The sequence below is a fragment of the Photinus pyralis genome, unplaced genomic scaffold (assembly GCF_008802855.1).
Source record: "Photinus pyralis isolate 1611_PpyrPB1 unplaced genomic scaffold, Ppyr1.3 Ppyr1.4_LG9, whole genome shotgun sequence".
Classification (NCBI taxonomy): Eukaryota; Metazoa; Arthropoda; class Insecta; order Coleoptera; family Lampyridae; genus Photinus; species Photinus pyralis.
Genome location: NW_022170878.1, coordinates 21,184,256 through 21,200,224, shown reverse-complemented (window position 1 = coordinate 21,200,224; position 15,969 = coordinate 21,184,256). Strand labels below are relative to the sequence as shown.

The 15,969-nt window shown below is 38.6% G+C and overlaps 3 protein-coding genes across 3 annotated transcripts; 2 read left to right on the top strand and 1 right to left on the bottom strand.

Moving 5' to 3' along the window:
* The first annotated feature begins 5,540 nt into the window (after positions 1-5,540).
* Positions 5,541-8,219, top strand: LOC116180952. The gene is made up of 2 exons (XM_031501147.1): positions 5,541-6,186; positions 7,427-8,219. The coding sequence occupies exons 1-2, from the start codon at positions 5,806-5,808 to the stop codon at positions 8,168-8,170; spliced, it is 1,125 nt and encodes a 374-aa protein (XP_031357007.1). The 5' UTR covers positions 5,541-5,805; the 3' UTR covers positions 8,171-8,219.
* Positions 8,220-11,228: 3,009 nt separating this feature from the next.
* LOC116180953 (cuticle protein 64-like) lies at positions 11,229-11,803 on the bottom strand. Its single transcript, XM_031501148.1, has 2 exons — positions 11,709-11,803; positions 11,229-11,667 (listed from the first exon to the last, which is right to left on the bottom strand). The coding sequence occupies exons 1-2, from the start codon at positions 11,718-11,720 to the stop codon at positions 11,236-11,238; spliced, it is 444 nt and encodes a 147-aa protein (XP_031357008.1). The 5' UTR covers positions 11,721-11,803; the 3' UTR covers positions 11,229-11,235.
* Positions 11,804-11,970: 167 nt separating this feature from the next.
* LOC116180071 (larval/pupal cuticle protein H1C-like) lies at positions 11,971-12,724 on the top strand. The gene is made up of 2 exons (XM_031499901.1): positions 11,971-11,982; positions 12,032-12,724. Exons 1-2 carry the CDS (start codon positions 11,971-11,973, stop codon positions 12,722-12,724), a joined length of 705 nt encoding a protein of 234 aa, XP_031355761.1.
* The last annotated feature ends 3,245 nt before the right edge of the window (positions 12,725-15,969 follow it).

The following is a 15,969-nucleotide window of genomic DNA, read 5'->3' as shown; positions in this document are numbered from 1 at the left end:
ATAATAGACAATCGACAACATTTGAAATAAGCGAAGGTTTAAGGCAAGGAGGGGTCCTGAGCCCAATACTGTTTCTACTGATAATGGACGATATCATCAAAGCAACAGCAACCAGAACCAAAAAGGTGCATATCGGTACCAACAAGCTAATACCCGTGAACGTGTCAGAATGTGCCTTTGCGGACGACGTAATGATTTGTGCAGCAAAGGAGAAGGACCTGCAAGATAACCTACGGATATGGGAAGAAGAATTAACAAAGAGAAACATGATAATAAACACGAATAAAACAAAAGTAATGGTGATAAGTAAGGAGAACAAGAACATTAACATAGTAATAAATCAAAACAAGATAGAACAAGTCGAAGCATTCAAGTATTTAGGGGTATTGATAGACAGAGAGGGAAATATGGAAATGGAAATTAACGAGAGAATTGGTAAGGCAACAAGATTATACCACAGCCTAAACACGGCGTTTATAGGCAGAAAGGAAATTAGTACAAAAACAAAAATGACAGTATACAAAACGGTATTTAGACCAATCCTAACATACGGAAGTGAGAGCTGGGTGCTGACGAATACTATGAAAAGTAAAATACAGGCCACCGACATGAAATACTTAAGAAGAGTTAAAGGAATCACCAGAATGGACAGAATAAGAAATGAGGCGGTGCGAGAAGAACTGGAAATTGAGTCAATTATTGACATGACAGAGAAACAAAAACTGAAGTGGTTTGGGCATATATGCAGAATGGACAACGACAGACAAGTTAAAAGGATATGGGAATCAGGCGTGCAAAAGAAAAGAACAAGAGGACGACCCAAAAAAACGTGGAACGATGAAGTGGCCGCAATACTGAAAAGAAAAGGAAGAACGTGGGCAGAAGCGAGAAAACTGGCAAGAGATAAGAAACAATGGACAAAATTTGTACACGAAATTGAAATGTAAATTAAAATTATGTACCTTACACCTTAGGGTAAAAGGTTTCTTTGATTATATATATAATACACTAAACTTATACAAAATTACGGATAACAGCATCACTGGCGAAATAGTTTGGCGAGTGAAATACTATCGCAACCATTACTTTAGCGTTTACCTGGAGAGATTTGTTGTAGCAATTACAGAATCCGGGATCGGCAGTAAAGTATACACAGATATGAAAGAAGATTATATGAAAAGGCCGAGAGCTGATGATGTCGAGAACGTGGTGCTAACGTTACGCCATCTGTGCTTTGCGTTTGTCTTTCTTGGATTTGGATTGTCTCTGTCAACAATGGTATTTTTTATTGAACTATCAATAGCAAGGTGTAACCTATGGTAGTAAGTAGTGATGTGAAATTACACGTTTTTTTTTAAAGTGCGTAATATTATGTGTAAAATTACCAATTGTTATGTTTTTTATGGTATTATGTAATTTATGTAACTTACCAATTTTTAAAACCGTAATTTTACAGCAAAATTACCAGTAATTTATGTTTTTTACGTAATTTACAAATATTTTTGTAAAATTACCTCTCATGTTTTTTGTAATATTGCATAAACCTTTTTGAATCTTGTGAGTGTTTCATTCGACGGCGTATTAGTGCCACAATATACTTTATTTTATTTTAATTTTTTGAGATTTAATCTCAAAATTTTGAGAAAAAATCTCAAAATTTTGAGTTTATAATCTTACAATTTTAAGAGTATAATCTTAATATTTTGAAATTTTTTCTCAAAATTATTATTAAAAAATTACATTAAATATTATCTAGTTCTCGAATGTAACCGACCCTAGTATCTCTTATAATAACGAAGTTAGCAATAGTGCCGACTTAAGTTTAAGACCCTGTATAGGTATACCGTACCAGTAAATAGATATTAATAGATGCCTTTTCTCTAGTCATTTGTATTGAATTTTTTTTTGCAATAATATAAATTTAACAATAATTGTACATGTTGTATCAATAATTACCAAATTAAATGTGTAACAATAAACAAACATACTTACCCTACTTTGATAAAATGTTCAAAAAAAGCTCCAATTTAATTTTAAATTAGAAATGTTCGTAATTACTATTTGTTTAAAATATTATATATTTTATTTAAGGATTATTTAATAAGTATTTAATAAAAAAAGGTTTAAAGATTGAAGAGAGGAAGAAAATTTCATCTAAAGAGATTGTAGAAGGAAAAGTGCCCATAACACTAGCAGCATTGCCGCGCTGAATGGCAAGACTAATTTTTTGAATAAGGAATGTTTTTGAACGGTGCTCTCCTGTGGCATTTTTCAATTTCTTTCCCAAAGTATTTACAAATTGCATAGCTTCTGTACACCAGGGCCCAAGGGTTTCAACAGCGAAAGGTAAAAACTGGTAACCTGCATTGATAATTTCCTGATATTTCCTCACCTTGTTAGCAGCAGCTTGTCTCGCAACTTCTCCAGTGGAATGCGAGGAAAGTGACAAGTGAGAAGAGGCAAGTGTATCAGAACAAGTCGCATCCCAAATTAAGTGTAGACCATGAGACCAAGGGATCAGGGTCATACCATCTACCCGTTTTCCGTCTGTTCTTGATAGTCCTAGGGGTTCTAACGTTGAAGGAATGTTTGCTGAGGCAAGAGCTTTCTGAATGATGCAATTGAGTTCGCGATGACGTGATAATCTTCCAGCACTTTTCTGACAAGGGAGACCATGTGTGCCTTGACGGTCAACAAGCATGCCACATATACAGTGGTGGGATTCACAAATTGTGCAACCTAGACGTAGAGCCAGTGCTATTCGAAAAACATTATCATTCAGTAGCGTTCCCAGATTTTTACAAGGAAGCGCATTGAGCCACGCTCAAGAAACTTATGATTGGCAGGCTAGATATCTTGCTGTATCGACACTGGATTCTAATTTCAAATCATCACTCAACCTGCTGATGATTATAGTATCCCAGTTTTTCTGAATAGCGGGTTCTATAGGAAGTTTCCCATAATTTAGTGAAAGCCAAGTTCCTAAATTCTCATTATATCCACTTATACAAGTCAAGTCAATTTCTCCGGTTAGAAACATTAAGGAGTTGACTAAACCAGCTGCAACAGCGTATATGGAAGAAAGAAAGGCGGCTAAATGAATGTCAGCAACTCTAGGAATGCCAAGACCTCCATTTTTAATTGGTAAAGATGCCACATTTAACTGGGTAGGATCTAACTTTACATTAACTATCTTCTCGAGAGTAGTAAATATTGTTTTATCAAACATGTGGACAAAATCGGTATTTATTTATTTATTTACTAGCTACCCGACCCGGCTTCGCACGAGTGTTTATAATTTTCGTATTCGTAGTTACATGTTGGGATGGATGTGTATGATCTTGGTTACAGAAAAAATAATACTTTAAAATTTGGATTGAAACCCCTTCCCGAATTATATTTGCACCAAAAAATGATGTCATTTGGAATACACATCAGTTATAACGTTGATACATTGAATATTCTGCAAGAAATGCTTCGATAGAGGGTTTTGCCCTGAAAGAAGTAATGAATTCAGTGGTTCAAGTGGCGTTGTAAGTTGCGGTAATTTGACCTTTCTACTGGCACAATATAATCCTGCTGGTTCTAGTCGAAACCTCAAAAGCGGAAGGAAGTATGTGGAGTATTGGACTCGATCATCAACTTTTTGAAGACACTCGGGTTTACATTAGAACCTAGAACTGCCGTTTTCTTGTTCCCAAAAAATACTTTCTACTTGCCCCCATTTGAGCACCGTTGGAAGATTCTTAATACAACGTTCTGCTTCGGAGAAATGATCACAAACTATACTTTTTTATATGGCCCGTGGAAAAAGTCACAATGTATTTAGTAGCACTTTTATTACGAATACAACTATGTACCTACGTCACACAAATAAGAACAAAAGTTGGAAATTGTTGGTTTCAACAGGATGGTGCATCTACGCACAACATCTTAATCGCGCAAGTATCTAACATTTTTTCTATTTTCCAGGAATTTATCCGATAGGTAGGTATGCTCTCAAGTTATGCGCGCGTGTTGTCTTGTAGAGTTTAAAAAAAAAGCAATGAGAAGGCGTCTTTTGTCCATCTTGTTGTATCTCTTCAAATAACACCAGCAAAAAATAAACATAAAATCGGCAAGTTTCGGTTTTTCTGTCATATCTTCGGAAGTAATCGGAATTTTTTTTTTCTCTAAAGCACGATAATAATGGTTTAATTGCGCATCTTTTCACTAATTTGACCATCATTGTATCTTCTATGGCTTTGACCTCCATGATAGACATCCTTATGTTGGACACTCTTTCCAAGCGAGAGAAAGCCCGTACCAATGAGTACCTCGTCGTACCTAACGTAGTTTATAGTAAATCTTAAATTAGCTACTTCTTAAACCTTTGGTAAATTTAATCCCTTGATGGCTTAATTGTATGTTGGGTCGTTCTCAGAGGCAGAGGTTGAAATGAATTTTGTAGTCGCGGCAAACCTTGCCCTTTTTATAAATAGAATTTGCGGACATGTTTTTAAATCAGCTGCAGATGTAGGGTAGGTAGGTACGAATTTATATTTTATATCTTGTCGATTATTATTCCTTGCTTACATTTTTAAGAAAAGAGTTTCTTATTTGCTTGCCTTAGCTTAGAGCGTCACATGCTTCGATAACGAAAGCTCAACAAAAAAGAACTATCTAATTTGATGCGCCTAAATAAATTTCCGCGATTCATTTTTATTTATAGTCATTCGTCCTGCAATCGGATGAACAGTTTAGGGACGTACGTCTAACCCCAAAAGTTTAATCGCAATCGGATAAACGGTTTAGGCAGCTGGCAGAGGCATCATAAGAGACAGAACGAATACAATTTTATTTTTCATTTGCCTATTATATGCCAATTATATCTGTCATATGAGATATATAAAGCAGTCTATGATGCCGGAGGGCATAATGAGAGGGCATAATAGATTGTCATTTCATTATGCCCTCAAACGGCCTGTCAAATACATTGACGGGAGTTATATTATGCAATAAAAAAAGATGCTACTTGATATAAAGTTGACAAACAATAATCATTACATATTTGTATATTGGAAATGCTGCACAAATGCATTATTTCGAACGATGAAAAATAAAATTTTGTATGCACCTCGGGCATTACTCGATATTTAACCCTCGGGCGACTTACAATCCCTCGGCATAAATATCGCCTTAATGCCCTTGATACATAAATAACTATTCTTTACTTGCATAAAAACCTTGAAATATGACCAATCATTACCCAAAGTTCCATATCAATGGGATGAACGGTTTAGGCAAGCATAAGGAACATTCATACGTACAGACAGACGGACATTTTTTTTATTATATAGAAACCTTCCCGGCCATACGTCCAACTATTCCCCAAAGTTTCATCGCAATCGGATGGACGGTTTAGGCAGGCATAAGAGACATACAAACATTCATTTTTATTATAGATATAGATTATAACGTTTACATGCATTCTTATACAATATCATAAAACGGATGAAAGTAATCTATTACAAGGAATTTACTCATCACGTAAAGCCGGCTACACACGATCCGGCAGACCTGTCAGTTCGAACTGAACAGTCCGCCTGGAGTCCGGTCGCCTGAGCGTGTATATATTCCGGTCAACTTGTCAGTTAAGACTGTTCAGGCGGCCGGAGAAAGATCAAATATATGTTCGTTATCCGTCCGGCCTGACGTACTCAAAGACAAGCCTGAACGTGTGTATGGCACGGCCGCCTGTTGAGACGTCAGGCTGTCAAGTGAAACAGTTCAGTAGTACAGAACCAGAGTACAGAAGTCGTTATCATGTCGCGAGCAAGAGAAAACACGTGTTTAGAAGAATTTATCGCGATTTATCGCAATGAGTCGTGTCTATGGCAAGTAAAATCGAAAGACTATCACGACCGTGGCAAGAAAGAAGCGGCGTATTTAAAATTAATAGAAAAATTGAAGGAAATTGATCCTTCTTGTACGAAGTCTACTGTTTTAAAAAAAATTAATAATTTGAGGAGTAGTTTTCGAAAAGAAGCAAAAAAAGTGAAGGATTCAATGAGGACGGGATCAGGGGCCGATGAAGTTTACCATCCCAAACTTTGGTATTATGATTCGTTGAACTTTGTGGAAGACCAAGAAGTCTCTCGAAACTCTCGAAGCAATATCTCGGATGACGAAGAAAGCGAAAATGAGGTAAGTGACAGAAACATTCAGTAGTTTTGTTTGTTTATTTATTGAATAAACACACATTTTTTTGTGTATATTTCTAGGGTGGTTTAAATTGGACGCTCTTTTATGGGAACACTCTTTATTTGAAGAGATAGGAACAAATGTACCACAGTGCCTGAGGGGCAAACAGGGGTGTTCCCATAAGAGAGCGACCAATTTGGACCACCCTATAAAATAGTATTATTAGTAGGTAAGTTTTTATTGGATGAATCTATCTTGCCAAGAAACTCTACCCTCATTCGTAAAATAACTCATAAAGGCCTCCCTAACTTGTTTTGCTGCATTCGTTGTATTTCCAAATGGTCTTCGTTGCAAGCTAGCCATATTAGAACCTTGTGAATTCAATTCAAAATGTGTCACACCTTCTTCCGTATCATCATAGTCTAAGCACTCTGGAGGAATATATGACTTAACTATCAAAAAGTTATGTAACATGCAGCATGCCATTACAACGGATTCAATATTTCGCGGTTCTAAATTAATGCAAGTGTGAAATATCCGAAATCTGGCAGCCAATATTCCGAATACATTTTCCACAATACGTCTAGCTCGTGATAAACGGTAGTTGTAAATTTTTTTCTCCCTAGAAGTCAAGGCTGCCTGTCGAAAAGGTTTCATTAGGTCTACCCTCAATGGAAATGCATCATCTCCTATGAATACATATGGTAGGCTTCTGTCGGTATTCCGGATAGTTTCTTCTCCAGGAATATTCAGGAGATTATTTTGTAGTTTTTCAAAAAATTTGGTATTTTGTAATACACCACCATCAGACACCCTGCCATTTGTTCCGAAATCGCACATTAAAATACGATAGTTTGCATCAACTAAGGCTAATAGCACCATGCTATTAAAACCTTTATAATTATAATAGTACGATCCGCTTCCAGATGGGGGGATGATGCTCACATGCTTGCCGTCAATGGCCCCAAGGCAATGGGGAAAGTTCCAGAGTTCCTGAAATCTCTGAGAAATGTTTCTCCAGTCTTGTTCTAGTCGTGGAAACTGAAAAAAAGACAATATTATGCATTATGCATGATAAAAATATGCATGAAGAATGTCTGGCGATAAATTGTGTATTTTTTTCATTTTTTTTTCATGCTTTCAATTTATGAAATACGATTAAGTAATACAGTTATAAAAACCATAGATATTTCCACACACAAAAAAAAACTAACCAAACTGTTCAAAAAATCTTTTGTTACAGGATAAATCACAGGCCGAAACTTTAAACACAAATGCACACAGCTCTCAAATTGAACCTGAAACCCAAGATTCTACTGAAAAAACTTCAAGTGTGGCTTCAGGTTCGCAGTTTCGCCATAGACCGACACCAAAATCTCAAAAAGCAGATGACCAAACACAGTTAACAAAAGAAGTACTAGCAACCGTCAACAACCACTTCAAACGGCCACGCACAGCGGATGACCGGTTTGACATTTTTGGTAAAAACGTTGCTATGAAACTCAGAGATTTAACCAACGATCAGAGACGCCTTGCAGAGAAATTTATTAATGACGTACTTTTTGAAGCTGAGGGTGGAACATTAACACCACATCATAAACTGGCTTATCAGCCACCTTTGTCTAATCGTTATCATTCGTCCAGTACCTATTCTAGCCGGCCAAGCTTTCAACTCTCCGCAACACCAGCACCACCGCAGCAGTTGCTACTACTAAACTCCCCTTCGTCAAATGAATATTATTCGAATCATTCATCTAGTTCCAATCCTAGCCGCCCAAGTTCTCAATTATCCGCAATATCACCAACACCACCATCGCAGCAGTTGCTACTCCAGAACTCCGAAGCTTCAATTGAACACCACTCCCAGAATAACATGTTTTTTTCCCAGTCAGAAAGTGTTCAAGAAATGGAACCGTCGGCATCATCTCGCCAGTACCAGACTGCTAGTTCTCTTTTAGCTTCATTCACTTATGCTGATAACAACTGATAACTGAACTTGTTTTTGTATTTTCTATGGAAGAAATATAATGTTTTTGTTTATATATTTAATATTTACGAAATATAATGTTTTTGTTTATATGCTTAATGTTCAAGAAATTTATAATGTTTTTGTTTATATGTATGTTTAATATTAAAAAAAATTGTTCTTACCTTCATAAAATCCTTGTGTAGAACTTCCCATATTGCTTCACAAGTTTCAGGAATAATGTAACTCAGAGCTTGAGGTGATATAATAGTGGAAAACTTGAGGTCCTCATAGGTTTTTCCAGTAGCTAGAAACCTCAAAGTTGCCGTCAGCCTTTCGTGTGCTGGGATTGCTTCTCTCATTACAGTGTCTTTTCTTTTTATCAAAGGTGCTACCAATGATAAAAGTTGCAGATACGTATCTTCATCCATGCGTAGATAATTGTGCCAATCCTTGGGAGCTAACTTCAGGTCATTCAGCAAATTCACATGAGAAAAAACGCTCCTTTTTTTCAACCAATCTTTACACCATACCGTACGTTTTTTTTTGGATTTCTTTTTACCCAAAGCAACTACTAAGCCGAGGAGTGCTAACGCGTCGTCGTCAGTAGAGGCCATGATTGAGACTGATATTTCATATTCGCCTGAACGTGTGGAAGGTGGCCAGTCCATCAGGCGACCGGTCTTCAGGCGGACTGTTCAGTTCGAACTGACAGGCCTGCCGGATCGTGTGTAGCCGGCTTTAATAATAGGCACAAATCAATTTAGTTGTATGGATCGAATTTCGCTCGTTCATTATAATCTCACAAAGCTGATATATATCCTGATCACATGATTCTTGAAGGTAAGTACTACATTCTTCTTTGCAATTCCTAATGTCATCATTACTAACAGAGTTAATATAGTTAATAGTTCCATATAATTGTGGTATCTCAAACATTGTTAGTGGTTTCCCACTGGGTGCATTCAAATTCTTCTTGCACTGTATCTTATGTGTATTCCACTCGAATGCTACAGTATCGAGATCCTTCTAAAAACCAAAACATCATCAGAAATATTATATTTCTTTATCTCTTACTTTAATTCCCATTGTGCTCGCAGTTTCCTGTGTCTAAAGCTGTTGGCTTCAAGATATTTCCATTTCGCTACAAATGTACGTGTTTTGCTTAATTAAAAAAGTTCTGCCAAAAATTAAATTGGAAAACCTCGAAAATAATGGTCTTAAAGAATTAAATAATCATCCGATTTCTTGAAAATTGGATGTGAAATGGCTTCAGAACCTTTGAAAAACATATTTAATTTAAAAGAGAGGGAAATAGCAACACGTACGTACTGGAGGGAAATCCAAAAACAATAGTGCCGGAAACTTTTAGTATGTTGATCTGGTCAATAACATTTTTGTACTACTCACCTGAATAAGTTTCAGAAAAACAAACGGTATGAGGGATTTGTCAAGGAGACTTCCATCCTGGCTTCCATCGAACCATCCGTTATCAGCAAGTCTTTGGAAAAGACTCATCCAGAATTGCGAGGAGTGCTTTCTTAATATAGACCACCATGCCTCAATTCGTTGATTTGAGGTACTTTTGCCATAAATAAATCTCCAAAATATATTTGTTCATTTGTTCAAAAAATATGTTTTCGATGCCCATATCTGTTCGAATCATTTTGGGTGTCCCACTCAATTCCTCAACCGTATCAATAAAATATCCCCCAATAACAGCAGGATCACTATTTGTTTGGGCTGCTTTAAGCCATAAAATGGTTCTTGAGAATCCATCAATACATCCATTAATCGCTATGCTATAAGGTTTTAATTTATCGTACCCATCAATATGCCATAAGGAGTTAGTGCCTTTGTTGTAAAATGTACCTTCAAAAAGAGGTTTTTTGCGGTTTTACGGTTATAACTTGTAAATGAGTAGTCCCATTGAAAGTTTTAGGGCATTAAATGCTGCATTTAATGAGTATTTTTTGAACATCCCGTTCCCATACTAGTGCTCATCGAAGAGTGAATCCATCTGGTATCCTAACCACCTTTGTACTTCATGTTCTCAAACAATATTGCAGGATGCTTCAGGTGTTGTTGGTAGGGATGATTTTACGAATCAACAATTTATCCCCTGCGTCATGATCACCACTCCGCAAAGGTGACCTCCGAAGTAGTGTGTCTTTTGCTTCGGCGACCAAGATTTGTCGCTCACTGGTGGGCAGGTCTTCCGAGTAACCATCAAACACCACACGCACTTTTCGGGTAGTCAACGTAGTTAGTGATGATTAATTGGAATGTTGCTCCATTCTTCCACACAATCCGGTGGAGAACGAAGCCAACATCGAAGACAAAAACTGACCTTTCCAAGTTTATCTCATGCAGTAGTGTAAGGAAGTGACATAACACTGATTTGGGTGTCCTCCCTAATATGACTGCATCGAACAGCGAGAGAGAATAGGGTGCCAGTTCATAATGGAAAATTTCATCGGATTTCTTGAGGAGTGCTATCCGGTGGAATAGAGTTAATGGTTCACTGGGACACCATCACCTTAGATTTGAATACATGTATAGTCATTATCTTTGTGGACAAACTGTACTTTGCCAACGGTTTAATTATCCATGGGAGCTTTGTAGAATTGCCAATTTTAAAAGCCCTATGGCAGTTGATAACAACATTAGTAACAGGGGAAGGATCATGCGATTGAAATCACACAATAATCTTCTGAAGGCCTTCAAAGCCGAAACTAATGGGCCCATTAAGCTGAAATTTGGCACCTAAGTTCCTTGGATATTGTAGCGGGGCACTAAGGATTTCCCGAAATTCCCACGGGAACGGAAAAAACGGGATTTCATGTTTTATATTTAAAACGTGTACCACCGAAGGTAAAGGTAAAAACTTCCCATTTTAGATATTTTTACGTAGAATGCAGTGGCGTATTGCCAAAAAAATTATTAGATCACCTTTTCTGAGACTTGGCCCAACACCCTAAGTTGGTATTTAAAGCAAACACCCGTTAGACACTTGGAAGGCACAAAATGAAGAGTTCAATCCCACACTTTATTACAATCATACACAAAAAACGTGTAATCCCGCTTTAGAAATGAGCGTACTTGTTGAACCCAAATCCATGACCGCCGTATCCGAAACCGTGACCGAGAGCTAAGGGAGCGGCTCCAGCGTATCCTAATCCATGTGCGTATCCAACGCGAGCGATTGGAGCCGGTGCAATCACAGGGGCGACACGAGCGAACTCGGCCACCTTGGTGATGGTTGGAGTATAACCGATTGCGGGTGGTTGAGGGACCGAGTAGCTGTATCCCGGTGTTTCCGTGTAGCGAACACGCGGTGTGATCACATCGCTCCTGTAGGAAGACGAGTAAGATCCTGGAAGGAAGTCCGTCTTGGTAACGGCCGGAGATACGTAACTCTCGTAGTGGACCGGTGCAGGTAAAGCTGCCAATCTCAACGATGGCTCCAAGTACCCGCCCTGAGCAACGGCGACGGCGGCGGCCAGAAGTAGCGCGATCTAAAAATGGAGTTAGTGAATGCAGGCTGTACGTCTATTACCTTGAGGGACATCTTGGGTCAGGCTCGAATGACAAATGGTACCGTTTGAGACTTTTGGGATATTTTTATAGCTCTTCAAATGCTTTCTCCTGCTGACTTACCCAAACGTAATGACATCCAACGAGACCGGTCTAATTACTCGCAGTAATGAGATGTGACTTAAGAAAAAGTTGTACTACTAATGTCTTTTAAATAATCTGCGGTGTATAAAAGACAGGAACTCTGCATCAATTGGCATCATTCAGTCTTCAGCGCTACTGCAATGGCTTTCAAGGTAAGCATTGGATCCTGATGTGGGGTTGCAACTAACGACTTGCTTTCAGTACGTCATCCTCTTCGTGGCCGTCGCTGCTGTTCAAGGTGGCCTCATCGGGCATTCGGCTTTGAGGCTGGACACCCCAATCATCGCGACTGCTCCTGCAGCCCTCAAGTTCGAGATTCCGCCTACTGCTAGAGTTGAACATCTGGCGCCAGTCGTTACAACCTCATACGGATACGCTACCGCTCCACTGAAACACGAAGTAATCGCAGCCGCCCCAGTCCTCCGAGTTGCCGAAGCACCCGCCGCCATCCACGTCGCAACCCCAGCCGTCTCCCGCATCGAGCACCTCGCACCTTCGGTCATCTCCTCCCATAAAACCGAAGTGATCACCGCGCCCAAGGTCCACGTGACCCACACGCCCGCCGTCGCCAGAATCGAGCATTTCGCTCCAACCGTCAAGGCTGAAGTGCTCTCCGCCCCGGTCGTCCGATCGGAGGTGATCGCCGCCCACGCACCGATCGCAATCGCCCATCCCGCCCTACGTACCGAACTCATCTCCGCACCCGCCACCGTAGCCAAGATCGAGCATTTATCGCCCGCCATCCGTTCCGAATTCGTCTCCTCGCCATCGCTCGCCTTCGCTTCCACCCCACTCCTGAAATCCCACCTCATCGCCGAGCCAACATTGAGAATCGCCGAACCCCTTGCTCTTGATCATCATTTGGCATTGAAGCGGCTAGCGTACGGACTGTAAAATGGTGGTTTCCACTGAAATGTTTAATTCAATAAACGTTTGTTGATTTGTTAATCCTTTCTCGTTTTTTACCGAAAACCTTACGCCCATGTAACCCAATCAACTTAGGTCTACGCCCTTTCACAAACTCCAACTCAAAGTTGGGAGACCCAGGATCGTTGTAATCACGAATGGTTCAGTACCGAAATCATCAACCATGATAGGTTTCCTATGACCTAAGCCTTGGTTCTCTCCCCTAGGGCCTTGAGATCGCCTGAAAGGTTGTGAAATCCCAATATTACAAGGGCCCAGGTTGATAAACTCATAAGAACTCGAGCTCTAGTTAGCAGGTATCACGATATCCAGGTTTTAAGCTCGAAAACCCACATATAACGATCCTTTGGTCCTTAGACTTTAAAATCTAGATTTCCTAAGTCGCCCATTAGGTACGATATTTTTATATCCGAATCTCCTAATGCTTTCACATCAGGTTTCTGAGATCCCAATATCTTAAGTGAGGTCGTGAGGTCATAATATCGCGTGGCCCTGAGGTCATAATATCGTGAGACCTTTAGAACATGAAATGATAAAATTCTGAGGGATGGCAAAACCGTGAAGTAAAATCCCGAGAACGAAAATTATTACTACCATAGGTTCCCACAGAACTTTATCGGGGCCCCAAAGATCCGAAATGTTAAACCGCCAAATTCCTCAAAACCCTAATAAATCAAAATCTCAAGAGCTCAAGATCTCAATATCTGAAAAGGTCTTTAGAGTTTGTAACGAGTTAATCGTCCGATACTCAAAATTTGAGGATCCCAAGGAAAATCCCAAAATTCACTTAGAACAAATACTAAGATCCATCCCCTTTGATTCTGAAAGCCCAAGATCCCTAAAATAAAAGGTAATAATCGCGAAACGGGTAAATGAATGGACAGAGAGTGTACAGAAGAAAGAAACAAATATAGAATAATAATGGAGAAAGAAAAAACAAGTTAAAAAGTAATCGTAAACGATTTACATAAAGCGCATTTCCACTTGCATTCATTTCCCATTTATAAGATGCAACTTCTGTTAAAATCGTAAAAATCCGGCCACAAATATGAAAGATAGCGTTGCACATGGGCAATCCATTTTGACGTGTTACTTCAATTTCAGTTTATGAGAAGAATTTCATTTCAATGCTTTTCTAAATAAGAAAGTTGGAACTGCGCATGCGCAAACCTAAATTTTAAAACTAATGTTAGATTTTCCTTTGTTCCAAGCGCCTAAGTATCAAATTTCGTTTAAATTCTTCCATAAATAAAAAAGTTGGCACTGCGCATGCGCAAAACCAAATTTTGAAATTGGCGTTTGATTTTTCTTTATCCCAAGTGCCTATGTATCAAATTTCGTTTAAATTCTTCCATAAATAAAAAAGTTGGCACTGCGCATGCGCAAAACCAAATTTTGAATTTGGCGTAAAAAAGTTGGCACTGCCCATGCGCAAAACCAAATTTTGAAATTGGCGTTTGATTTTCCTTTATTCGAAGTGCCTATGTATCAAATTTCGTTTAAATTCTTCCATAAATAAAAAAAGTTGGCACTGCGCATGCGCAAAACCAAATTTTGAAATTGGCGTTTGATTTTCCTTTATCCCAAGTGCCTATGTATCAAATTCCGTTTAAATTCTTCCATAAATAAAAAAGTTGGCACTGCGCATGCGCAAAACCAAATTTTGAAACTGGCGTTTGATTTTCCTTTATTCCAAGTGCCTATGTATCAAATTTGATTTAAATTCTTCAATAAATAAAATAGTTGGCACTGCGCATGCGCAAAACCAAATTTTGAAATTGGCGTTTGATTTTCCTTTATCCCAAGTGCCTATGTATCAAATTTCTTAAATTCTTCCATAAATAAAAAAGTTGGCACTGCGCATGCGCAAAACCAAATTTTGAAACTGGCGTTTGATTTTCCTTTATCCCAAGTGCCTATGTATCAAATTTGATTTAAATTCTTCAATAAATAAAAAAGTTGGCACTGCGCATGCGCAAAACCACATTTTGAAATTGGCGTTTGATTTTCCTTTATTACAAGTGCCTATGTATCAAATTTCATTCAAATACTTTTATAAGTAAAAAAGTTTGCAATTCGGTTTATAAATGGTCGAGATGCGAAAAGGGCAATGTGAATTTTGAATCGATTCGATCCAACTTTTGGCATTGCGTATTATATGGCTAAATCTATGCCCATATTGAATTTCATGCAATTCAGTTCATAACTAACGGAGATTTAAAAGCGATCGAACATTTCTAAACAAAGTTATCGTTCACACGTACAGATAGATGGACAGACAGACAAAGGAACAGACGGACAGACCAGCGTGCAGACGACAGATAGCAATGCAAAATTATAAACGATCTCTAGGATCGTTAATAAACGGCAAAAGTGTAAAATTATAGAACATGTAAAAAAACGGTTTTTTGTTTTTTTTTACAATAACTTTTTTTGTAAGCGGTACAGAAAAAATTCCTTCCTTGGTACAAGACTCGGCACCATAACGAACCAAATAGCGAAAAAAGTAGAACAATAGCTCTTAAGATAAAGAACTAGTAGCGTCGCAAAACGAGAGGACGGACGGACGGACGGACGGACGGACAAAGTGGCCACAATAGCGCATTTTTTTTTTATTTTTGTGGAAATGCGCTAAAAAGAGAGATAGAGCGCAAGGTGTTGAAAGAATATAGAAACAAATACAAATAAGGGAAATAAAAACGACGATGGACTTTTGGAAGATTAAAAACAGATGAAAAGGGAAAGGAAGAACAAATAAAGGACTGGAAGCAACACTTTATTAAGGTACTACAAGAAAGCAGGAGAAAGGGGAAAGGATAAACGAGGTAGGAGGACTAGGGAGGCGAGGTTTCCAGAGAAGAGCTCCAGGTCCCATTTTAATCTCTTTATTTTCGTAAGCAAATCCTCAATTCTCTTGCGGTTTCGGCTCACATTTACAAATGTTGTTGTTGTTGTTGTGGTTGGTGCTGTTTTTGTCATCGTAACGGATGCTCTTTCTATACCAAGATGAATATTACAGCACTCATTCCTATCCTTTATATACCACCTTCAGTTCATAAACAAACCACTTCATCTTGAGCGCAAACCTTACTTTAGCCTGGATGCAAACCTCTGATACTTTATCCCTGAGCGCAAACCTCCAACCTGATCAAATTACTTTAGCCCAGGCGCAAACCTCTTAACGCTAGTGTGATTTAGAATATATTCGTTTT

Coding starts and splice junctions, on each gene's coding strand:
- LOC116180952 (XM_031501147.1), top strand. CDS start 5,806: ATGTCGCGAGCAAGAGAAAACACGTGTTTAGAAGAATTTATCGCGATT. Junction 6,187..7,426: donor ACGAAGAAAGCGAAAATGAG/GTAAGTGACAGA, acceptor CTTTTGTTACAG/GATAAATCACAGGCCGAAAC.